At 43.3% G+C, this 26,561-nt stretch overlaps 1 protein-coding gene across 2 annotated transcripts; it reads left to right on the forward strand.

Annotated features, from left to right (window-relative positions):
- The first annotated feature begins 1,647 nt into the window (after positions 1–1,647).
- On the forward strand, positions 1,648–26,561 carry LOC135506870 (zinc finger protein 777-like). 2 transcript variants are annotated; one of them, XM_064926280.1, is made up of 7 exons: positions 1,648–2,141; positions 15,521–15,651; positions 15,834–16,007; positions 19,354–19,512; positions 19,893–20,004; positions 20,330–20,457; positions 25,311–26,561. In XM_064926280.1, exons 1-7 carry the CDS (start codon positions 1,847–1,849, stop codon positions 26,256–26,258), a joined length of 1,947 nt encoding a protein of 648 aa, XP_064782352.1. In that variant the 5' UTR covers positions 1,648–1,846; the 3' UTR covers positions 26,259–26,561. The 2 variants fall into 2 exon arrangements, with proteins under 2 accessions (XP_064782352.1, XP_064782353.1); XM_064926281.1 differs by having other exon boundaries at positions 20,330–20,430.

The raw sequence follows: 26,561 nt of genomic DNA on the forward strand, positions 1-26,561 counted from the left end.
GCTGATACGAAATTTGTTACAGGAAATAATCAAAGCCACCTGGTGAGTGGGAAATGTGCTAGTTTAACGTGTCTTCAGAAAGTAAATACCCCTTGATTTATCACACATTTTGTTGTGTTACAGCCTGAATTCAAAATAGATTAAATGTATTATTATTTTTTTTATCTCACCCATCTACACACTGCAAGTCTTTACGGGTAAGTCTCAGCATTGCATACCTGTATTGTACAATATTTGCACATTCTTTTTTCAATTCTTCAAACTCTTGTCAAGTTGGTTGTTGATCATTGCTAGACAGCTAAATCTTGCCATAGATTTTCAAGCCTATTTATGTCAACTGTATCTAGGCCCCTCAGGAATATTCAATGTCATCTTGGTAAGCAACTTCATAGTAAATGTGTGCATATTTGGCCTTGTTTTAGGTTATTGTCCTGCTGAAAGGTGAATTTGTCTCCCAGTGTCTGTTGGAAAGCAGACAACCAGGTTTTCCTCTAGGATTTTGCCTTACAGCTGTGGGTCTTTATGGGTAAGTCTCAGAGCATTGCATACCTATATTGCTCTATTCCATTTATTTTTATCCCTAGTCCTTGCCGATGACAAGCATATCTATGGCATGATGCAGCCACCACCATGCTTGTAAATATGAAGAGGTGCTACTCAGTGATGTGTTGTGTTTGATATGCCCCAAACATAACGCTTTGTATTCAGGACAAAAAGTGAATTTCTTTGCAACATTTTTTGCAGTTTTACTTTGGTGCCTTATTCCAAACATTTGTATTCTGTACAGGCTTACTTTTAACTCTGTCATTTAGGTTAGTATTGTAGAGTAACTACAATGTTGTCGATCCATCTTCAGTTATTCCTCTTGCACCCATTAAACTCTGTTTTAAAGTCACCATTGGCCTCATGTTGAAATCCCTGGATGGTTTTCTTCCTCTCCGGCAACTGAGTTAGGAAGGACACATGTATTTTTGTAGCGACTGAGTGTATTGATACACCATACAAAGTGTAATTAATAACTTCCCCATGCTCAAAGGTATATTCAAGGTATGTTTCTTCTCACCCAGGTACCAATAAATGCCCTTCTTTGCAAGGCATTGGATTACCTCCCTGGTCATTGTGGTTGAATTTGTGTTTGAAAGTCACTGCTCGACAGAGGGACATTAAGGTAATTGTATGTGTGGGGTACAGAGATGAGGTAGTTATTCAAAAATCATGTTTAACATGATTGCACAAAAATTGCATGGAGTCACTCTGACTTGTTATGCAAATTTTTACTCCTGAACTTATTTAGGCTTGCCATAAAAGGGTTGAATACTTATTGACTTTAGACATTTCAGCTTTTCATTTAAATTTGTGGAAAAAAATATATAAAAACATAATTCCACGTTAACGTTATGGGGTTGTGTATGTAGGCCAGTGTTAAAATAAAAAAATATTTTAAAAATGAAGACGACCAAAAACAAATTGTGGAAAAAGTCAAGGGGTGTGAATACTTTCTAAAAGAACTGTATTTGTTGGGTGGTTGTGCAATTTCTTATTTCCCTTTTTTGTAAACGAAATGTGCAATACACGCCCCGACCTGTGTCAGGCAGCAATACACAACAAAACGTCTAGTCTGCCGGAAAACTACACGAAGAAAAACTAGTAAACGGAAGTGAGCAGTGACCAAGACTACCTTAGCGGTTCTATAGTTATTTCGACATTTATTAACTCAAAATAAGACATATAATTTCATAGCAACACCTACCTACCACAGGCAGTCTTTAATTCGCGTTAGGGACTGCACTTGGTTAATTGATGTGTTATTTAGGTAACGCTAGCTAGCTGCTAAGGTTAACTAACAATGGCTAACTGTAATGGTAACGTTATGGTTTTTCACACTCAAATAGCCTCCATCATGGAGGTGCTAGCAAACGCAGCCGTGGCAGAGATCTGTAAACTCGTAGACGACGACTATGCAGTGTGTCGTTTAGAAATAACTCAAAGCCAAAAAGAAAACAGGACATTGCGGAGGAAACTACAGCTACTGGAACTGAAGGTGTCACGGGAGCGCGCAGAGAGGACAATGCGAGAGCGTGTCCTCGGCAGCCGTCCCAGAAGTGTCAAGATCCTCGACCGATACAGAGGAATGGCAAGAGGTACATTTAGTCCCGTTCCCCTCTGTGCATGTTTGGATTGTATGCAATAATTAATCTGATGTCTTGCAGAAAGTTGTTAGTTTACATCCTTGCCAATTCTAGACAATCTCAAAACTGACCGAGAACACGTTTATTTTATTTTGGGAATTCGGTGTATATTTTCTCGTCAATAGCTACCAAGCATGAGATAATACGATTTCGGATTAAACAAATCGTGCCATGACTAAGACAATATTTTGAATCAGAAGATGGAGAAAAATCCACTTTTATTCGTTGAATTATTATTATTTACGGATTTCAGTCTTCAATAGTTCTTAAATAGCATTCCTTTTTCCATAGTTGCTGTCCCTGTACAGCTATTACGGTGCCTTCAGAAAGTATTGACACCCCTCGATTGTTTCCACATTTTCTTAATAAATTGCATGGACTCACTGTGTGCAATAAGTGTTAAACATGCTTTTTGGATGACGACTTCATCTCTGTACCCCATAAATAATTATCTCTAAAGGTCCCTCAGTTGAGCAGTGAATTTCAAAAGACCAGTGAGGTTTTCCAATGCCTCGCAATGAAGGGGCACCTTGACAGAGCGTGAATAATACAAAAGTGTAAAAATTGTACAATCCACGTGTGCAAAGCTCTTCGACTTATCCAGAAAGACTGGCAGTGATTACAGATGTAAAAGGTGATAATGTATTGACTCGGGTGTGAACACTTATGTAAATTAGATAAACTCAACAATTAAGAGTTGACTCTACACATGGGATGATTTCACTGAACAGCAAAAATATTGAATGATCCCCATTGCATCTCCCAAAAACGTTTAAAAGAAACATACCTTTTTCAGGACCCTGTCTTTCAAAGATAATTTGTAAAAATCCAAATAAATTCACAGTTCTTCATTGTAAAGGGTTTAAATGCTGTTTCCCATGCTTGTTCAATGAACCATAAACAATTAATGAACATGCACCTGTGGAACGGTCGTTAAGACACTAACAGCTTACTGGCGGTAGGCAATTAAGGTCACAGTTATGAAAACTTGGGACACTAAAGAGGCCTTTACTGACTCTGGAAAAACACCAAAAGAAAGATGCCCAAGGTCCCTGCTCATCTGTGTGAATGTGCCTTAGGCATGCTGCAAGGAGGCATGAGGACTGCAGATGTGGCCGAGGCAATCAATTGCAATGTCTGTACTGTGAGACGACAAAGACCGCGCTACAGGGAGACAGGATGGACAGCTGATCATCCTCGCAGTGGCAGACCACATGTAAAAACACCTACACATGATCGGTACATCCGAACATCACACCTGCGGGACAGGTACAGGATGGCAACAACAACTGCCCGAGTTACACCAGCAGCAATCAGTGCTCAGACTGTCCACAATAGGCTGAGAGAGGCTGGACTGAGGGCTTGTAGGCCTGTTGTAAGGCAGGTCCTCACCAGACATCACCTGCAACAACGTCGCCTATGAACACAAACCCACCGTCGCTGTACCAGACAGGACTGGCAAAAAGTGCTCTTTACTGAAGAGCCGCGGTTTTTGTCTCATCAGGGGTGATGGTCAGATTTGGGTTTATCGTTGAAGGAATAAGCGTTACACCGAGGCCTGTACTCTGGAGAGGGATCAATTGAGGTGGAGGGTCTGTCGTGGTCTGTGGCGGTGTGTCACAGCACCATCGGACTGCCTGCAATGACAACAAGCTCAGTCTCAACACTGTGCCTTACAGGGAAGACATCCTCCTCCCTCATGTGGTACCCTTTCCTCATAGGGTCATTCCCCCCAGAAATGTCTGGGAACTTGCAGGTGCCTTGGTGGAAGAGTGGGGTAACATCTCACAGCAAAGAACGGGCAAATCTGGTGTAGTCCATGAGGAGGAGATGCACTGCAGTACTTAATGCAGCTGGTGGCCACACCAGATACTGATGGTTACTTTTGATTTTGACCCCCCCTTTGTTCAGGGACACTATATCACATGTCTTTGGAACTTGTTCAGTTTGTGTCTCAGTTGTTGAATCTTGTTATGTTCATACAAATATTTACTAGAGGTCGACCGATTATGATTTTTCAATGCCGATTATTGGAGGATAAAAAAAGCCAATACCAATTAATCGGGCGATTCTTTAAAAAAAAATGTTTTTTATAAATGTATTTGTAATAATGACAATATCAACAATACTGAATGAACACTTATTTTAACTTAATATAATACATCAATAAAATCAATTTAGACTCAAATAATGAAACATGTTCAATTTGGTTTAAATAATGCAAAAACAAAGAAGAAAGTAAATGTGCAATATGTGCCATGTAAGAAAGCTAACGTTTAAGTTCCTTGCTCAGAACATCAGAACATATGAAAGCTGGTGGTTCCTTTTAACATGAGTCTTCAATGTTCCCAGGTCAGACGTTTTAGGTTGTAGTTATTATAGAAATTATAGGACTATTTCTCTCTATACCATTTGTATTTCATATACCTTTGACTATTGGTTGTTCTTATAGGCACAGTATAGCTTCCGTACCTCTCCTCGCTCCTACCTGGGCTCGAACCAGGAACACAACGACAACAGCCACCCTCGAAGCAGTGTTACCCATGCAGAGCAAGGGGAACAACTACTCCAAGTCTCAGAGCGAGTGACGTTTGAAACGCTATTAGTGCGCACCCCACTAACTAGCTAGCCATTTCACATCACATCGTTACACCAGCCTAATCTCGGGAGTTGATAGGCTGGAAGTCATAAACAGCAGAGCTGCTGGCAAAACGCATGAAAGTGCTGTTTGAATTCATGCTTATGAGCCTGCTGGTGCCTACCATCGCTCAGTCAGACTGCTCTATCAAATCATAGACTTCATTATAACATAACACACACAAATGCGAGCCTTAGGTCATTAATATGGTTGAATCCAGAAACTATCATCTCGAAAACAAGACGTTTATTCTTTCAGTGAAATACGGAACCGTTACGTATTTTATCTAACGGGTGGCATCCATCAGTCTAAATATTCCTGTTACTTTGCACAACCTTCAATGTTATGTCATAATTACGTAAAATTATGGCAAATTAGTTCGCAATGAGCCATTGACTCTGCGTGCAATGAACGCAAGAGAAGTGACACAATTTCACCTGGTTAATATTGCCTGCTAACCTGGATTTCTTTGAGCTAAATATGCAGTTTAAAAATATATACTTCTGTGTATTGATTTTAAGAAAGGCATTGGTGTTTATGGTTAGGTACACGTTGGAGCAACGACAGTCCTTTTTCGTGAATGCGCATTGCATCGATTATATGCAACGCAGGACACGCTAGATACACTAGTAATATCATCAACCATATGTAGTTATAACTAGTGATTATGATTGATTAAGTTTAATGCTAGCTAGCAACTTACCTTGGCTTCTTACTGCATTCGCGTAACAGGTGTGCTCCTCGTGAGGCAGGTGGTTAGAGCGTTGGACTAGTTAACCGTAAGGTTGCAAGATTGAATCCCTGAGCTGACAAGGTAAAAGTCTGTCGTTCTGCCCCTTAACAAGGCACTGACTTGCCTACTTAAATAAAGATGAAATAAAAGGTGTAAAACAAAAAATATTGGTGTCCAAAATTACTGATTTCCGATTAATCTGTCGACCTCTATTTACACGTTAAGTTTTCTGAAAATAAACACAGCTGACAGTGAGAGGACGTTTCTGTATTTCATTTTCAATACATTTCATGAGAAGCATTCTAAATTTGGACATTCTGACATAATACATTTTATTGTAAACATAAACATTGGGTGCCTGGAGAAGAGAGGATTTCCCATTATTGCATTTTTACCACCAGCCAATGTGATCACATCACACCAGAAAAGCTCTCGCCATTCAAATCTCCCCGCCAGTTCACTGTGAACGCTGTAGCCTAATTTTTTTTATCCAGCAAGCAAGATCAAGGTGCTTCTTTCGTCAAATATACTGTACCAGTCAAAATATACTGTACCAGTTTCTTTATTTTTTACTATTTTCTACATTGTAGAATAATAGTGAAGACAAGCTAAGAAATAACACATATGGAATCATATAGTAACTAAAATGTTAAATGAAAATATTTTTTATATTTGAGATTCATCCTTTGTCTTGACAGCTTTGCACACTCTTGGCATTCTCTCAACCAGCTTCTCTTGGAATGCTTTTCCAACCGTCTTAAAGGAGTTACCACATATGCTGAGCACTTATTGGCTGCTTTTCCTTCACTCTGCGGTACAACTCATCCCAAACCATCTCAATTGGGTTGAGGTCAGTTGATTGTGGAGGCCAGGTCATCTGATGCAGCACCCCATCACTCTCCTTCTTGGTCAAATAGCCCTTACACAGCCTTGGGGTGTGTTTTAGGTCATTGTCCTGTTGAAAAACAAATGATAGTCCCACTAAGCACAAACCAAATGAGATGGCGTATCACTGCAGGATGCTGTGGTAGCCATGCTGGTTAAGTGTGCCTTTGAATTCTAAATAAATCAGACAGTTTCACCAGCCAAACACCACCACACTATCAAATCTCCTCCATGCTTCATGGTGGGAACCACACATGGTGAGATCATCCGTTCACCTACTCTGCGTCACACAAAGATACGGCGGTTGGAAACAAACCTCAAATTTGGACTCATCAGAACAAAGGACAGATTTCCACTGGTCCGTTGCTTGTGTTTCTTGGCCCAAGCAAGTCTCTTCTTATTATTGGTGTCCTTTAGTAGTGGTTTCTTTGCAGCAATTCAACCATGAAGGCCTGATTCACTCAGTCTCCTCTTGAACTCTGTTAAGTATTTATTTGGGCTGCAATTTCTGAGGCTGGTAACTCTATTGAACTTATCCTCTGCAGCAGAGGTAACTCTGGGTCTTCTGTTCCTGTGGCGGTCCTCATGCGAGCCAGTTTCATCATAGAGCTTGATGGTTTTTGCGACTGCTCTTAAAGAAACCTTCAATGTTCTGGAAATGTTCCTTATTGACTGACTTTCATGTCTTAAAGTAATGATGGACTGTTTATCTTTGCTTATTTGAGTTGTTCTTTTGCCTTCTTTTTCAAGACCACTGCAATCTGCCCTGGCATGCTGTCAATTAACTTCTGGGCCACATCCTGACTGATGGCAGCCCATTCTTGCATAATCAATGCTTGGAGTTTGTCAGAATTTGTGGGGTTTTGTTTGTCCACCTGCCTCTTGAGGATTGACCACAAGTTCTCAATGGGATTAAGGTCTGGGGAGTTTCCTGGCCATGGACCCAAAATATCGATGTTTTGTTCCCTGAGCCACTTAGTGGCAAGGTGCTCCATCATGCTGGAAAAGGCATTGTTCTTCACCAAACTGTTCCTGAATGGTTGGGAGAAGTTGCTCTCGGAGGATGTGTTGGTACCATTCTTTATTAATGGCTGTGTTCTTAGGCAAAATTGTGAGTGAGCCCACACACTTGGCTGAGAAGCAACCCCACACATGAATGGTCTCAGGATGCTTTACTGTTGGCATGACACAGGACTGATGGTAGCGCTCACCTTGTCTTCTCCGGACAAGCTTTTTTCCAGATGCCCCAAACAATCGGAAAGGAGATTCATCAGAGAAAATGACTTTACCCCAGTCCTCAGCAGTCCAATCCCTGTACCTTTTTCTAAATATAAGTCTGTCCCGGATGTTTTTCCTGGAGAGAAGTGGCTTCTTTGCTGCCCTTCTTGACACCAGGCCATCCTCCAAAAGTCTTTGCCTCATTGTGCGTGCAGATGCACTCACACCTGCCCGCTGCCATTCCTGAGCAAGCTCTGTACTGGTGGTGCCCCGATCCCACAGCTGAATCAACATTAGAAGACGGTCCTGGCACTTGCTGGACTTTCTTGGGCGCCCTGAAGCCTTCTTCACAACAATTGAACCGCTCTCCTTGAAGTTCTTGATGATCCGATAAATGGTTGATTTAGGTGCAATCTTACTGGCAGCAATATCCTTGCCTTTGAATCACTTTTTGTGCAAAGCAATGATGACGGCAAGTGTTTCCTTGCAGGTAACCATGGCTGACAGAGGAAGAACAATGATTCCAAGCACCACCCTCCTTTTGAAGCTTCCAGTCTGTTATTCGAACTCAATCAGCATGACAGAGTGATCTCCAGCCTTGTCTTTGTCAACACTCACACCTGTGTTAACGAGAGAACCACTGACATGATGTCAGCTGGTCCTTTTGTGGCAGGGCTGAAATGCAGTGGAAATGTTTTTGGGGATTCAGTTAATTTGCATGGCAAAGAGGGACTTTGCAATTCATCTGATCACTCTTCCTAACATTCTGGAGTATATGCAAATTGCCATCATACAAACTGAGGCAGCAGACTTTGTGAAAATTAATGTGTGTCATTCTCAAAACCTTTGGCCACTACTGTACTTTTGGGACACGCATTGGGCGAGGCAACTAGTTCAAGAGCTATAAGAGGAATAGAGAGGATGGAAGAGCGAGAGGTCAGGTCCCAGTATGAAGTAAGGACCATTATAGGATGGTAGGAACATCGTACTTTGTCTGGCACCTGCTTTGTTCCTTTAATCAAGTACCATACTGTGTCACCAACGTTGTAGTGTGTCCTTGTGACATTCTTGTCATACTGCTTTTTGGCATGCTTCACAGACTGACCCTGAATTTCCCTTGATTGCTGTGGAGTGTCTGTGGGGCTCCATAGCGACACGCCCATTTAGCTGTCAGAACTTCAGCCACTCTCACGGCTTGATTGTTGGGCAGAGGGTAGGCTTCCACCCACTTTGTGAAATAGTCTTGAATAGGGTTGCAATCTTTCTGATACATTTCTGGAATTTTTCCATGGGGAATTTTGCTTAAATTCATCAAAAAAGAGCTGATATCAGTGAACCTTTTTTGTGGGATACACATGGCAATTCAAGGTCTTGTGGCATATTTTGGTTAAACTGTCCCCAACTCAATGGAATTGCAACCCTCTGCATGCCCAGTGCATTCTTCCATCACATGTACAGCTGATTCTCAAGATCTTGTACACTAATGAGATGCTATTGGGCCCACATTACTACACTGTCTGAGCCAAGGACTATATCCTTTCTGGTAAGTTTTGATTACAATACTGGGTACAATACTACTTCTATTCAAGGTGAAAATGATGAATCCAACACCTTATCGATAGCAACAGCTCATGGTCCTCCTGGAATCTTTTTTATTCAAAGGAGAAATGCTGATGAATGTCTAACTCAAGCTGTGTATGCAACTGGTTCACCTCTGATGTTCACAGGCAATGTGTATTGGAAGAGAATTCTGAATGTTCTTCACCCAGCATACACCCCTCCAACCAGACATGCTTTATCTACTCATTTGCTGGATGCAGAGTTCAACAGAGTTCAAGTGAAGGTCAAGCAAATCATAGAGAAAGCAGACTGTATTGCAATCATCTCTGATGGGTGAATGTTTGTGGGCAAGGAATAATCAACTACATCATCTCCACCCCTCAACCAGTATTCTACAAGAGCACAGACACAAGGGACAACAGACACACCGGTCTCTACATTGCAGATGAGTTGAAGGCAGTCAATGACCTTGGACCACTGAAGCTATTTGCACTGGTGACAGACAATGCTGTGAACATGAAGGCTGCTTGGTCTGGAGGAGTCCTACCCACACATCACACCCATTGGCTGTGCTGCTCATGCATTGAATCTGATTCTCAAGGACATTGTTGAATTCGACATTTTGAACATTGAGATATTAAATAAATGATAGAGAAGAAGAATGGTTCTCTGTAGAAAGACATGGCTTTGGAATGTGTTGGGTGGACGGGAGGAGAGCAACGTGTTGATGTAGGGGAGACATATGGACATCTGCGGACTAGGTGAAGGAGGGGTTGAGGTCAGATCTCCTGAAGGAAGTAATAAGGGTTTAGTATCCTGTTACTCTTTTCCTGTAGAACCATAAGATATAAGGATTGGAGATATATATATGACACTCCTTCTCTCCAATCCTTATCTTATGGTTCTATAGGAAAAGAGTAACAGTAATATATTTATTTACAGATATATATATGCATACAGTGGGGAGAACAAGTATTTGCTACACTGCTCACCTCTTGGGGCATCAATGATCATGAGGAAGGTGAGGGATCAGCCCAGAACTACATGGCAGGAGCTGGTCAATGACCTGAAGAGAGCTGGGACCACAGTCACTAAGAAAACCATTAGTAACACACTACGCTGTCATGGATTAAAATCCTGCAGGTCCCCCTGCTCAAGCCAGCGCAGGTCCAGGCCCGTCTGAAGTTTGCCAATGACCATCTGGATGATCCAGAGGAGGAATGGGAGAAGGTCATGTGGTCTGATGAAACAAAAATAAAGCTTTTTGGTCTAAGCTCCACTCGCCGTGTTTGGAGGCAGAAGAAGGATGAGTACAACCCCAAGAACACCATCCCAACCGTGAAGCATGGAGGTGGAAACATCATTCTTTGGGGATGCTTTTCTGCAAAGGGGACAGGACGACTCCACCGTATTGAGGGGAGGATGGATGGGCCCATGTATCGCGACATCTTGGCCAACAACCTCCTTCCCTCAGTAAGGGCATTAAAGATGTGTCGTGGCTGGGTCTTCCAGCATGACAACAACCCGAAACACACAGCCAAAGCAACTAAGGAGTAGCTCCATAAGAAGCATCTCAAGGTCCTGGAGTGGCCTAGCCAGTCTCCAGACCTGAACCCAATAGAAAATCTTTGGAGGGAGCTGAAAGTCCGTGTTGCCCAGCGACAGCCCCGAAACCTGAAGGATCTGGAGGTCTGTAAGGAGGAGTGGGCCAAAACCCCTGCTGCAATGTGTGCAAACCTGGTCAAGAACTACAGGAAACGTATGATCTCTGTAATATTGTACCAAATATTAAGTTCTGCTTTTCTGATGTTTCAAATACTTATGTCATGCAATAAAATGCTAATTAATTACATAAAAATCATACAATGTGATTTTCTGGATTTTTGTTTTAGATTCCGTCTCTCACAGTTGAAGTGTACCTATGATAAAAATTACAGACCTCTACATGCTTTGTAAGTTGGAAACACTACCGATTTTGCAGGTTATCAAATACTTGTTCTCCCCACGTGTGTGTGTCTATATATGATGGGAGAAATGTTGGGTTGTTTGAATTACAGCTGTACAGAATTAAACTTGGTTAATGCTTTTCTAGTCTGAGTTATTTACTCTGAAAAACAAGAACCTAACAACAACAACATGGCACTGAAAATAATGGACATACTCCAAGAGAGCCAAGGAAGTGGTTAGGGTTAGGTTTGTGAAGGGTCATCAAGTTCTAGCAGCAATCTACCGCACCAAGCAAAGTGAGAAGAATAAGAGCACCACAATGAAGCTGCTCAGGAACACCCATTGGGGTGGTGTTGTCATCATGTTTGACAGTCTCCTGGAGGGTAAGAAGTCTCTCCAAGAAATGGCCATATCACAGTCTGCTGATATGTTCAGCCCCGTCAAGAGGATCCTCCTGGATGATGGATTTTTGGGAGAGAGTGGTAAGTAGCCTGAAACCTATAGCAGTAGCCATTGCAAGGATTGAGGGAGACAATGCCATCCTGTCTGATGTTCAGAGTCTGCTTGCAGATGTAAGAGAAGAAATCCATACTGCCCTGCCCACTTCACTGTTGCTCCAAGCAGAGGAAACTGCAGTTCTGAAATACCACCAACATCAAAAGGCGTGAAGACTTCTGCCTGAAGCCCATACACGCAGCAGTGTACATGTTCGACCCCAAGTATGCTGGCAAGAGCATCCTGTCTGGTGCAGAGATCAACAAGCCCTATGGTGTCATCACTACCGTGTCTCGCCACCTTGGCCTGAATGAGGGCAAGGTTCTTGGCAGTCTGGCAAAGAACACTTCCAAGCAAGGGCTTTGGGCTGGAGATGCAATATGGCAGTCGTGGCAACATATCTCAGACACCTGGTGGAAGGGATTTTGTGGATCTGATGCTCTTTCCCCTGTTGCCACCATCATCTTCCAAATCCCACAACATCATCCACCTCAGAGCGCAACTGGTCCTTGTTTGGGAACACACAAACCAAAGCCCACAACAGGCTTACCAAATACAAGGGTTGAAAAATTGGTGTCCATCCAGGCATATTTTAGGCTTTTTGAGTCTGACAAGCTATCCTCAACAAGGTTGAAAGGTGACAGTAAAGATGAGGCCTCAGAGTCTGATGTTCAAGAGGTGGACATTGAGGTCGTCCAGGGAAAAGACATGGAAGCCTGAGAGGAAGACAACCAAAGCTTTAGTTTATAGTCTATCATTTTACAGATGTATACAGATGTATGTTAAATATTTTTGGGAGATGCGATGGATCATTGGATCATTCAATATTTCCTTTTGTGTTCATCCCATGTGAAGAGTCAAACTCTTAATGTTCAATTCGTAACTAAATTGTTATTTTTTTTCTATTGGAAGGATTTAATAATTTGCATTTGTTTATAAGGTAAAAGGTTTGTCTCCATATGATATCGTAAATATATCCAATGTAAAAAAAAAACATCTACATTTAAATGGTATTAATATTAATTTGCAAATATTTGTTAATTCCCATATATTTCCGTTAATACCCACAAAGTTTTCACCTCTGAATATTCCCCAAAATGTGCAACCCTAGTCTTGCACAACCAATAAGTAGCGATTGTAGCATTATGTCTCGTTCATGGGGCCCATGAGATCAATGGTGATCCTCTCCTTAGGTACTCCCAAGCGGACAGTGCCCATAGGTGCTTGGGGCTTCCTCGAAGGTCTGGATTTAGCGGCACAGCTGGTACATGTACGACACCATAGTATGACATCCTCTCTATTTCGGTACCAGTAGTGTCTTGTCTGCAGCTGGGCATTTGTGCATTCCACGCCAATGTGACCACCTACTGGGCCGTCATGCATCTACTTCATCCCGAACACACGAGGTAGGAGTATCTGTGGGTAAAACACCGCGCCTTCGGTACAGTAGAAGCACCATAAGAGAAATGAGACAGTCTCATAAGAGTTATTGACATAGTCTCTTCCACTGGCTCCTATATGCCTCAGTCGCTGGCCCGACTGGCGACACAGGCCCCCCACAATGGCCGTTCCTGACCTTTCTCGAGCCATCTCTTCACGGGGCCCATGTCAGTCAGCCATCTGAGCTTGACGTAATTCCTCAGTTGTCAGTCCATGGAACAGAACAGTGAGGCTAATCTTTTCCACGTCCGACGTGTCATCTTCACTGTCCCGATGACCTGACTCCACGTTGAAGGCAGCTCCAGAAGCTTTAGGAAGTGTAGGCTGGGGTCTCCTACCCCCACTGAGCAGAGCTCCATAAAAGTAGCTTCTACAGCATTATCAGCTATGCTGGGGCCAAGGTCAGACAGCACTTCCTGGTACCTGAAACGGTCATTATTTTGGGTAGGGTCCTGTATAGTGCAGGGGCAAGTCTGGTGGCAGCGCCTCCTGGACAGGATGTCAGCATTTGTGGTGCTGTCCTGCATGATGTATGACCTTGAAGTTATACTCCAAGCTTATCGAGCCACCTCACCAGTTGACCACCTGCTCCTTCATCCTTATGAGCCACCGAAGGCTGCTGTGGTCGTTGCGCACAATGAAGGGTCTTCCAAGCAGGTACTGACGGAAGTGTGTAGTAAACTCCACTACTACAAGTAGCTCCCTCCGTGTGATACAATAGTTTTGCTCGGTGGAGGACAGCCGCTGACTCCCGTACTCTAGAATGCATTCCTCACTGGGACAAGACACCTCCAATGCCGAAGTTGCTGGCGCCTGTATCTAGGATGAGGTCACCTCTGTTGAGTGGATAGCCCAAGACGGGTGCAGTGGTGAGTAGCTTTCATTTTTTTTAACGCCTCCTGGCACTCTGGTGTCCACTGGAAACGAGCATGCTTCTTTGTAAGCTCATGCAGGAGCTTGGCTGCAGCAGCAAAATCTTTGACAAAACGTCGGTAGTACGAGGCCAGGCCAAAAGAACTGACAGACTTCTGAAATGCAGGTAGGCTGAGGCCATTCTTGGACTTTCAGAATTCTTTGGAGATCTATGGAGATGCCGTGTTCAGAAATGATGTGTCTCAGGTCGGTTACCTGTCGGCAGAAGAGACAGCACTTGGAGAGTTTCAATTTCAGGTTGGTTTGGCTTAGCCGATTTTAAACACTTGTGCCAGGCGTTAGCGCATCTCCATGAATCCCTTCCCAGGATGATGTCATCGAGATAAATAAAACATTTAATAGTATAACTAGGCAAATTCTTATTTACAATGACAACCCACTGTTACCCAGTAGGCCAACTGCCTGATTTTTACGTTGTCAGCTCGGGGAATCGATCCAGCAACCTTTCGGTTACTGGCCCAACGCTCTAACCACTAGGCTACCTGCCGCCGGTCTCTCATTGTATTCTGGCCAGGATGCTGTCCATTAAACATTGAATCGTCGCTGGTGCGTTGCAGATGCCCTAAAGGGGAAGTGGAAGTGGATATGCATCCTTAACAATATGCTAATTTAGATCCCTGTAGTTCACACAGACAGTATGGCTGGTCTTGTTTGCGTACCATAACTAATCGGCGAAGCCCAGCTGCCGTGGCTTGGAGAGGCTACTCCAGTTTCAAGACTTTGCTGGTCTGCATTGAGCTGTTTTTCCTAATGTCCATTCAAAAAATTATAAGTGAGGAGGAACAAATAGAACTGAAATGAGCACAAGATTGTAAAAATGTAAGCAAGTCATGATGACCAGCCAGTGCAAGGAATGAAGACAGGTGCCAGTTCTGGATAACTTTCCTCTTATTAAATCAAATGCAGCTCGATTGAATCTTGTAGGCTAATATTTTTTCTATCATTATATCTCTCTCTCATGACGGAGTCATCTTTGAACAACATGATCTTGCATTGACACTGCCTTCTCACAAGGGAATTACCGCAGCAGGCATTGTCTTATGTCAGAGCGTTGTCATGGAAAATATTAATGCTGTCAACTGACAATCAGCAACCTTGCAGTAAATCTGTCTGCATAATGAATGTTGAAATTGCCAAACGCCCAGTCTCTTTGGAAAATGACAGGACTGGAATGTTAGCGAAGACTGGTAACGAGACTAACTCCTGAACAAAGTGTGTCATGAATATGAAAATATGTTCTAAATCAGTGGAGGTTGGATAAAAATCCACTTTTTGGTGCAGGCTTGGCACACTTTGTTTAAGAGCTATTGAAGATAGCATATATTTAAAAAGGTATGGACTCGTTTAACTCCCCTGAGTTCTGCAACAAAATTGTACGCTTCGTCCTCGTGCGGCAATGTTTGCAAACACAGAAAGGGGTCTACACTGTTGAGCAGACAGTAGCTAATCTAACAACCTCTTTTCCCCCAATCACTCTCTCAGGTGAAGTACATCTCACTGAAGGCCACAGGAGCTTTGTGAAGCCAGCAGGACACAGTACATGGACAGATGAACAACCAATCACTGTTGATGAGGGGAGTGGAACCTCAACCCAGCACGTTATCGTGATAGAGGTTAGTGGAATAGTGTTGCATTAAAAATGTGTTACTTTGTAAATCAAATGTGTCCCCAGCTATTCACTTGCTTACATGTACATCCTCATTTATTTGCCATAGGGGAGCTTGTGAGACTTCTCTTCGACATTGTTATCCAATTCAACCATTGTACTGATAATAACCACTTCTTTTCTTGTCAGTCTGCAGATGCAGATGCTGCAGGTGCTGGAGTCAAGCAAGAGAGGACTGAGGGACAGAAGGACACACAGCACAGCAGAGACATCCAGACTGGAGAGTCTGGTGCGCCCCCTGTAGCCACGGAGAATCCCACTACCACCCCAACACAGCCCAGGACCCGACACAGCATCACGGAGGTCAGTGGAACGCAGAACGTCGTTCTCAAGTCAGCGACAGACACCAAGACGTTAACTGTAACACACAGGCTCTTACACACAGGTTCTGGCCATATATCAGAACCAGAGAGACTGGGGGTGCGGATACTGGGCTGTCCTCCTGCCCCCGGCTCAGAGTGTTTACCAGTATTTCACCAAAGCCAGAGGACGGTTCATTCAAGTGGTCATGGTGAATCGTTAGACTCTGGCAGTGATGAACCGTCTTGTTCTTACACTACAGAGATGGACCCTGGCAACATATCCTTGTGTTTAGAGACACAGACTGATCTGTCTAGAGGGGACTGGAACCATTACAGTGGTAGTGTATACTCTGAAGGGTGCCGAGATAAGAAAGGGGAGGGTCTAGTCGTAGATGAAGTGACTGTGAAATTGGAGGGTGACGTTGCCCCCACATGGAATGCAGATAGTAACCTAGGAGATGGACACTCACAGGGCAGAGATTTCTTAGATTACAGGGAAAACTTAGAGACATTTCCAAATGTTGCAACTCACCCTCCTTTACACTTGTTTAGGGATCACAACCCAGTGTCCACATCGATGGTTCCTTCTGATTCAGACAGCCACGTCCTTTTCGATCAGGGTTTGAACCCAAATGACAGGGCTAGAGCCCAGGCTCAGGGAGGGGGAGCCACATCAAGCAATAGTAAAGAGAAACGGTTCAGCTGTACGCAGTGTCACATGCGCTTCACTGAGGCTGGCACCCTGAAAAGGCACAAGAGGGTCCACACAGGGGAGAAACCCTACAGCTGCCCCCAGTGTGAGAAGAGGTTCTCCCGCCAGGACCATCTAAAGATGCACCTGAAGATCCACACGGGAGAAAGGCCGTTTGCCTGTACGCATTGCGGGAAGAGGTTCTCAGAGAGGAGCTACCTCAAGATACACCTGCAAAAAAACCATTCCTCTCTATAACATAGAAAGTAATCATTCCACTCGATAGCTTCTGATATTTAGATTAAACCCTGTATTGAAGGTAGATTCAGCAAGATGACGTACAGTGCCTTCGGAAAGTATTCAGACCCTTTGACTTTTTCCACATTTCTTTAGGTTACAGCCTTATTCTGAAAACGATTAAATAGTCCCCCCCCCATCAAATGGACACACAATACCCCATAATGACACAGCAAAAACAGGTTTTGAAATTTGCTAATTTATTAAAAATGACATTTACTTAAGTATTCAGACCCTTTACTCAGCACCTTTTAGCATCAATTACAGCACCGGGTCTTCTTGGGTATGTCTTTACAAGCTTTGCACACCTGTATTTTGGTAGTTTCTCACATTCTTCTCTGCAGATCCTCTCAAGCTCTCAGGTTGGATGGGGAGCATTGCTGCACAGCTATTTTCAGGTCTCCAGAGATGTTCGATCAGGTTCAAGTCCACTCAAGGACATTCAGAGACTTGTCCCGAAGCTACTCCTGCGTTGTATTGGCTGTGTGCTTAGGGTCATTGTACTGCTGGAAGGTGAAACTTCGCCCCAGTCTGAGGTCCTGAGCGCGCTGGAGCAGATTTACATCAAGAATATCTCTGTGCTTCACTCCGTTCAGCTTTGCCTCGATCCTGACTAGTCTCCCAGTCCCTGCCACTGAAAACAAAAAAAACACAGCATGATGGTGCCAGGTTTCCTCCAGACATGATGCTTGGCATTCAGGCCAAAGAGTTTAATCTTGGTTTCATCAAACCAGAGAATCTTGTTTCTCATGGTCTGAGAGTCTTTAGGTACCTTTTGGCAAATTAAGCGCACTGTTGTGCCTTTTACTGAGGAGTGGCTGCAGAGATGGTTGTCCATCTGGAAGGTTCTCCCATCTCCACAGAGGGACTCTGGAGCTCTGTCAGAGTGACCATCAGGGTTCTTTGTCACCTCCCTGACCAAGGCCCTCCTCCCCTGATTGTTCAGTTTGGCCTGGTGGCCAGCTCTAGGAAGAGTCTTGGTGGTTCCAAACTTCTTCCATTTAAGAATGATGGAGGTCACTGTGTTCTTGATCTTTCAATGCTGCAGAAATGTTTTGGTACCCTTTCCAAGATCTGTGCCTTGACACAATCCTGTCTCGGAACTCTACAGACAATTCCTTCAACGTCATGGCTTGTGTTTTGCTCGGACATGCACTGTCAACTGTGGGACCTTATATAGACAGGTGTATGCCTTTCCAAATCATCTCCAATCAATTGAATTTACCACAGGTGAACTTCAATCATGTTGTAGAAACATCAAGGATGATCAATGAAAACAGGATGCACCAGAGCTTAATTTCGAGGCAAATAGTCTGAATACTTATGTAAATACGTTTTTTTTTAAATGTAATCTTTTTCACTTTGTCATTAGGGGGTATTGTGTGTAGATTGCTGATTTTTATTTAATACATTTTAGAATAAGGCTGTAACGTAACAAAATGTGGAAAAGGTCAAGCGGTCTGAATACTTTCTGAAGGTACTGTAGATGCATGCACAAAGTATACCGCAGTAATGGATCAATTTCCACAACAAACAAGCGTGTTGAAATGCAAGGCCCAGACATTGTGGAATATATAAGTCACATTTAGAGGACAGCAGGTAGCCTAGCGGTTAAGAGCTTTGGGCCAGTAACCGAAAGTTGTCTGGTTCGAATCTAAGAAAAATCTGTGTGCCCTTGAGCAAGGCACTTAACTCTAACTTCTCCTGTAAGTCGCTCTGAATAAGAGTGTGCTAAATGACTTAAACATGTAAAGGTAAAATGACAAACAGTATAGCATAAAAAGTCTGTTACATATTGTGTTTGTACTGAGTAGGCTATATGATGTTCACAAATGCCTATTTCATTAATTCCAACTACGTTTTATCCCGAGACACTTTTAATGAGAAAAAGAATGCAGTTCATCAAGTTCATGTTGATTTCTAGTTGAGACGTGTGTATGTGTGGTTTTCATCTGGTGTATTTAAAGCTTGTTTATGGTTAATAAACACAATGTGGCTTTTAATTCCAAGACTTTCATTGAGACTCTTTAGTATACATCACATCTAATCTCACCCTATTTTGCATACACCTGACAGCACTTTATAACCAATATACCAACACGTACCAACATACTAAGAAACGCCTACTGTACACGTCAAAATAGTTTAGTCAGGTTTGTCTGACTTTTGACTAGCTGACTATTTTACCCACAATATCATATTTATATCCACCATGATGGGTTTAACAACAATGAAGTCATTCTGTAACTACAGTATAGGACTCAGACGTAGTGGGGATGGGTAAACACTCCATGGTGAAAGTGTCTGTGTGTGTACGTACCTGAGGGTATGTCTAATCTGTATCACATGTCTCTTCCAGGAGGGTTCAGAGGTGTTGCTGGTGAAGGAGGAGGGGTGTGAGGAGAGTCTGGGGAACCCTGAGGGGACCATGGTCATGGAGGACAACGAGACTACACCTCCTCTTGAACCCACAGAGGAACCAGCTGAGCAGCACAGGAACACACACAGTCTCACTGAGGTGAGCCCTCTGTAAACTACTGTCTGAATTATATTAGGTCAGGGCCCAAATCCACAAAGACTCTGAGTAAGAGGGCTAATCTTTGATAAATTTTGCCTTTTAGATCATAATGAATGAGATTATATGGAAAGATCCTAGATCAGCACTCTTTGTGGATACGGAGCCAGGTCTTGATTCATTTTGTCTTAAGTGTGGGGCCGTGCCTTTGAATTATCAAACCATTAAAGAGTGTAAAGTAATCAAATCAACTAATACTTTTGCATAGTAACAAATTAACTAAATGTTGCATAGTACTCATACCCCAATCAGAAGATGCTCCATAGCAGGGTGCTCATATCAGATTTCTGATCCAACATCCTCTCACTCTGTATCTCTTACAGTCAGAAGACATGGAGGATGGGACGCCTGACCTGCTGCTGGTCAAAGAGGAGACGGTAGAAGACGGACCAGAGAGCATTGACCTGCAGAGTGAACTAAAGATGGGGGAGCAAGGTAAGAGTGAAATACATATAATCTATTGTCTTCCGACAGGTGGCATCGCTTCTATGCAAAGCCCATCCCTCATCAGTCCTGGAGTAATCGTCTCACTATCTGACGTAAGACAATGCCTATAGTCTACATACAGTAACAGATCTTCAAAAGGAAAATTGATGCGCCAGGCTATTTTTTTTCCTCATTCATAAAATAAAATCAATAGAACGTATGTTTACATACAAAAACACATTATAATGGCTGAACTTGACCAGTTAATTTACCAAAATGAAGTGAGTTTTCCCTGTCATGTTTGGAAAGTCTGTTTTCTAACCTCTTCCTGCAGGTGGTTGGCTGGAGGCTAATAGAGGAGACTGGGCAACCATCTTGGATTCCCAGACCCTGACCGGTGCAGCCAAGAGCCCAGGGGACGACATCACTGAGCAGGTCAGGACCAGAGGTGACATAGTGGAGGTCAGTGGATGGGACTGCGTCCTCAACTCAGGCTAGGGAATAACATATTAACCACAACCAGAAACACAGTCGAAAAACAAAACAACATCCGTACTTAACAACAGACTGCGGGGACGAGGAGACATAGATTTGGTCTGCGGGGACGGGGAGGTGTCAGTATGCAGCAGAAGAGAACAGACACAGACTTGGCTAGCGATGCTACGTCCTGCTCCTATAGTTGTGATTCAGAGAGACTGATGGTGCCTCACGTTAACCCCCTAACAGGTGCGGCCTACAGCCTGCCTTCTATAGGATCTATCAACTGGAACATGGACCCTGTGACATCACAGACACTGCCTGGCCTTCATCCTCCTCACACTCTCCTAATGTTAAACCAGACCTAAGACAATGCCAGTGGCTCAACACTAAATGGCTACACAAGCCCATTGACAAATGACAGTAGTAGTAACGCCATCAGTAGATCCGGGGGCAAAGAGAAGCGCTTCCCGTGTTCATTCTGTGGGAAAGCCTTCAGTTTCCCCAAACAGGTGGAGATCCACCAGAGCAGCGTTTCCCAAACTTGTTATAGTCCCATACTCCTTCAAACATTCCAGCTGCGTACCCCCTTTAGCACCAGGGTCAGTGCACTCTCAAATGTTTTTTTGCCATCATTGTAAACCTGCCACACAGGCTATATGATACTTTTATTAACATAAGAATGAGTGTGAGTTTGTCACAACCCAGCTTGTGGGAAGTGACAAAGTTCTTATATGACCAGGGCACAAATAATAAATCATTTTGCTCTTTATTTAGCCATCTTACATATAAAACCTTATTTGTTCATCAAAAATTGTGAATAACTCGCCACAGGTTAATTGAGAAGGGTGTGCTTGAGTGGATGCACATAACTCTGCAATGTTGGGTGTATTGGAGAGAGTCTGAGTCTTAAATCATTTTTCACACACAGTCTGTGCCTGTATTTAGTTTTCATGCTAGTGAGGGCCGAGAATCCACTCTCACATAGGTACGTGGTTGCAAAGGGCATCAGTGTCTTAACAGCCCGATTTTCCAAGGCAAGAAACTCTGAGCGCAGCCTTATCCAGAAATCTGGCAGTGGCTTCTGATTAAATTTGATTTTCACAGAACCGCTTGTTGCAATTTTGATGAGGCTCTCTTGTTCAGATATCGGTAAGTTGACTGGAGGCAGGGCATAAAAGGGATAACGATTCCAGTTGTTTGTCATCCCCTTCGGGAAAGTACCAGTGTAGTTGCACACCCAGCTCACTCAGGTGCTTTGCTATATCACATTTTGACATTGTGCGTAAGCTTGAGTTCATTTGCACACAACAAAAATCATACAATGATGGAAAGACCTGTGTGTTGTCCTTGTTAATACAGACAGAAAAGAGCTCCAACTTCTTAATTATAGCCACAATTTTGTCACATTGAATAATAGTTGCGGAGAGTCTCTGTAATCCTAGATTCAGGCGAGAAAAAACATCATAGGCCAGTCATGTGAGAAACTCGTCATCATGCAAGCGGTCAGACAAGTGAAAATTATGTTCAGTAAAGAACTTTAAGCTGGTCTCTCTCTCAAAAAAAGTGTAAATACTTTACCCCTTGATAACCACAGCACTTCTGTACCAATATCATTACATAATGCAGAAAATACGACAGTTCAGGGGCCTTGCTTTAACAAAGTTAACCATTTTCACTGTAGTGTCCAAAATGTCTTTCAAGCTGTCAGGCATTCCCTTGGCAGCAAGAGCCTCTTGGTGGATGCTGTAGTGTACCCAAGTGGCATCAGGAGCAACTGCTTGCACGCACGATACCACTCCACTATGTCTCCCTGTCACGGCTTTTGCGCCATCAGTACATACCAACACATCTTGACCACCAAAGTCCATTTGATGTCACAAAGCTGTCCAGTACTTAAAACAATATCCTCTCATGTTGTCCTGGTTTCCAGTGGTTTGAAGAACAGAATGTATACCTTAATTGACGTAACGGACATATACCAAGAGATGTGACAGGCCCGCCACGTCTGTTGACTCATCCAGCTGTAACACATATAATTCACTGACTTGTAAGCGAAGCAGTAATTGTTTCAAAACATCTCCTGCCATGTCACTGATGTGTCGTGAAAAAGTTGTTTGATGAATGCATTGTCTGTATAGTTTTTTGGGCCTTTCCCCCCAGCATTGTCCCAGCCATATCTGCAGAGCAGGAAGAATTAAGTCCTTCACAATAGTATGGGGCTTGCCTGTCCTAGCCACTCAGTAGCTCACCATATAAGACGCTTCTAGCCCCTTATTAATGCATCTGTTCCTTTTATACATGTCATCTTTATTCTCAAATTGTCATGTTTCATTTCTATCTGTCTGCGCAAGAGTGAAGGCGTCCCGCGAGAATTTAACGGTTAATGTGATTGGATGTTAATTATTTGACTAGGCTACCTGTAGTTGACATTGTGTTGTTATTTCACAGTGAAAATGAGGCTACTCAGGCAAAAAATAAACCTTATCCAAATGTATAGCCCCGTTGGAAAATATAAATTTACGGTTTGAAAATGTGAAGAAAATTGTAAATGTGAATCACATTTTTATTTGGCGTACATCAGTTTGGGAATACCTGCACACGGGGAACAAACCGTTCGGCTGCCATCTGTGCCAGGCCAATGTTTCACACTTGTCCAGATGTGGCAGCAGAGAAATCCTACAGCTGCACCCCAGTGTGAGAAGAGGTTCTCCTGCCAGCACCAGCTGAAGAATCACCCGAAGGTCCACACGGGAGAGAAGCTGATCGCACTGCGCGAAGAGGTTCTCGGGGAGGAGCTACCTCAGGATACACCAGCAGAAAATGCACACGGCCCATGTATAGAGTATAGTGACATGCAATGTAGTACTAGTTAGTTTGTTGTTAATTCTGTTGATTGTGGATGAGGTAGGGAACTGGTTGAGGTGAACTGAGGAAGGAATGAGTATGATGAGGCCGAGTAGATATGGTGGTGGTTGGTGTGATGTCTGTAAAAATGTTTCACTGATTAAGTGTCATGTTTACTTGACAAAGTAGTGAAGATGTGTGTGATGAACCTTTTCCAAAGTATTCTAAATTGTATTTTATTAAAGTGAAGGTACAGAAAAGTCTATCAGAATGTACTCAGGTTCTCCCTCATTTAGAGGCACAACCCAGTTTCCCTTTTTATAAAAAATAGTTTAAGACAAAAGAGGAAGATACTGTATGAATGGGTCTGTATAGGAGCAGATCGGGTTCACATTATTTAGGTAAAATGCCTCATGCATAGAGTTCTAGTAGCCTATCAGAATCTCAGAAAGCTATTCAGGTCTAACAAAGGCCAAATCTGAAAGCAAATACGGAACACAGTGTAAGAAATACAGCATGGCTACAATGCATGGTTTAAAGATGAAAATGCAATTGGTTTTGCATGAAATGCACTGAGAATCTCACTGCAGATAGGTACTTATCACAGTGGGAGGTCGTTCCTTCTCTTGCAAGAACAAAAACAGTACCTGCTGGGTGCCGAACCGGTAGCGACGAACCTGCGGTTTCTACTTGCAGAATCATAATGCTCGTCATTGGCCAACAACTTGACTTTGAGCCAATCCGAGAGCACGAACTGGGGGAGTAAAAGGACTGACAACAAAAGGGGGGGAAATAGGGCATTTTCTCTACATCCACGGTTAAATGTCATGAGCCAGTCACACTTCACACTTCGTAAGCTATTGGATGTTAACGTTAGCTAGCTAAGTGCACAGACGCAATGCATACAACAGTAAATACTTCCTCCCAGCAACCTAACCACTGTAGCTAGTAATGGAAGCAAAATGGATTCGTTTCCATGAAACAGCTACCTGTGTTAGTGCAGTGTCCTTAGCTAGCTATATAGTGCTAGCTAGCGAATACGCTAACGATAGCTAAACATTTGGCCATGGTCTGGTACTGGCTGTCGACACTGTTCAGAAGTACTGTTGGCAGGCAAACGTTTGACAATCCTACCAGTGTGTCTGAGCTTTCACAAAAATCAATACAATCAGCAAAAAGTAACATACCGTTTTTTAATCTGTAACCCACATGGAATGACTCAAACGGGCTAGTTACACATTATCAGTCTTCCCTTTTGAGAGAAATGGAGCAAGTCATGTACTAATGCATTACAATAGTCAACGTAATGTCCAAAACAGTTCTTCAAAACAGCAACGCATGTTCTCACTTTCTCTCACACACACACACAAACACACTGTATCCCCGTCTGTCGGTTGCAGTTCACCGTGAAGCAAGAATACCGGACCGATGACCATTGTCTAACTGCGCTCAACACTGCTTGAATAACACGCTTTTTAGCAAAGCGCGGACAGTGTTGGCCAAGTAAGAGAGACTGCAGACTGCCATACTGTTTCCCTTTAATTTTCCGGTACCAAGTAGGGTCGGGGTCTGACCCCAAACTTCTACCTCTACCTGGTTACATTAACAGTGAGAAAATATATTTTACTTGTCACGAATCGTTTTGTGCGATAAAGGTACTGTACTTCAAAGTTATGTGAGCTTATGGCTATTCTGTTGAAATTAAATACAGAATTGACTCTGCTAACTTGATTTTTTTATTTGTATTTTTAGGGACTCGGTTTCTCTTATCTCAGTCAAACCAAAACATTATACTTCATTCTTAAATCAACACACATGGAATTGTTTTAATAATACACTCCAATGGCTCCAAATTGTTAAGGTACTTATATCACAATATTAGAGATGGGCTTGGCTGTGGTTAACAGTTTATAATGTCATGTTTCTGTGTGTACAGCAAAGAGTTGTTTTATATAAACCTTTAAGCTTTTCTGTACAATCTTTTTTTGCAGTCTGCAGTCGAAGAAGATCTGCTGATATCCAGTGTTACTGGTGGGGGAGAGTGGACCTCTGAAGTGGCTGATCACCAACCCTGGCCCCGGATCAGGATCCTGAACCAGGAGCCTTCCCTCTTCCTTTCTGAGTCAGAACCAGGACCCAAACGCGAGTTTGAGAGACTCCACCACCACACAGAACACAACCAGTGGACAGGTGGACTGAACAACCTCAGTCCTGGTGGTCATCAGAGAGACGGAGGCTCCAGTCAGGGATCCAGTCTGCAGCCCAGACCCTTCTCTTCACAGTCTCAGTGCAGGGATGAGGCAGGGCCTGGGGCTGATAGAGAGAGATCCTCCTTTTCATATGATGCAAACACCATAGTATCCATGATGAATAGAGCAGGTCACCCTGGGCGTCAGCCTTCACAGAGAGTGGTGGGAGACCGCCCTGGTGGTAGTCTTTCAGGAAGTCGGTCTTCTCCTTCAGGGTCTCATCTAATGTCTGGTGACTGGGTTCATAGAAGGCCTGGACCTGGGTCTAGCCTTCCTCAGCTGCCTCATGGTAACCCCACAAATGCAGACAGGGTCAGGATAGGTGTTCACCATGAGAGGTACCTAGCCTATAACACAGCACACAATCCCAACAACACCCAAACAATGGCTAGAGGAGGTAGCTCGAAGTTGGCTCAAGGAGGTAGCTCAAAGTTGGCTCCTACTTCTCCCTCTACCTCATCTGGTGTCATTGGGTCACAACGTGGGAGGCCGAGCATTAAGACGGATGCCGACAAGCCGTATGCCTGCCCCACGTGTGGAAAGCGCTTCGCTCATGCGAACTATGTGAAGCAGCACCAGACTGTTCACACCAAGGAGAGGCCCTTCATGTGCAAGCTGTGTTACAAGAGCTTCTCCTTTCAGAGTAACCTTATCAAACATAGGAGTGTCCACAATGAGGAGAAGTCATAGCCGTGTGGCTTAAGATGTATACAGGGGATGTCTGGGAACCATTCTTTAGCTGACATATTATAGTTATCATATCGTGAAGTGTCTTGCGGTAAGAGGGTTTTTTGGATTACTAAGTCCCTCAGCGCTGTTCAATGTCAGTCCTGGAGGGCCAAAACCCTTCTGGGTTTCATCTTCTCCTAATAAGGGACTAATTTAGACCTAGGACACCAGGTGAGTGCAATTAACTACCAGGACTGAACAGTAGTTAGTTTTGTACTAAATAAATAGGTGAGCAAATTTGTTAATAAATGAGATATCATGTTG

The sequence above is a fragment of the Oncorhynchus masou genome, chromosome 20 (assembly GCF_036934945.1).
Source record: "Oncorhynchus masou masou isolate Uvic2021 chromosome 20, UVic_Omas_1.1, whole genome shotgun sequence".
Taxonomy (NCBI): Eukaryota; Metazoa; Chordata; class Actinopteri; order Salmoniformes; family Salmonidae; genus Oncorhynchus; species Oncorhynchus masou.

Coding starts and splice junctions, on each gene's coding strand:
- LOC135506870 (XM_064926280.1), top strand. CDS start 1,847: ATGGCTAACTGTAATGGTAACGTTATGGTTTTTCACACTCAAATAGCC. Junction 16,008..19,353: donor CCCGACACAGCATCACGGAG/GTCAGTGGAACG, acceptor TGTCTCTTCCAG/GAGGGTTCAGAGGTGTTGCT. Junction 20,458..25,310: donor CCAGAGGTGACATAGTGGAG/GTCAGTGGATGG, acceptor CTTTTTTTGCAG/TCTGCAGTCGAAGAAGATCT.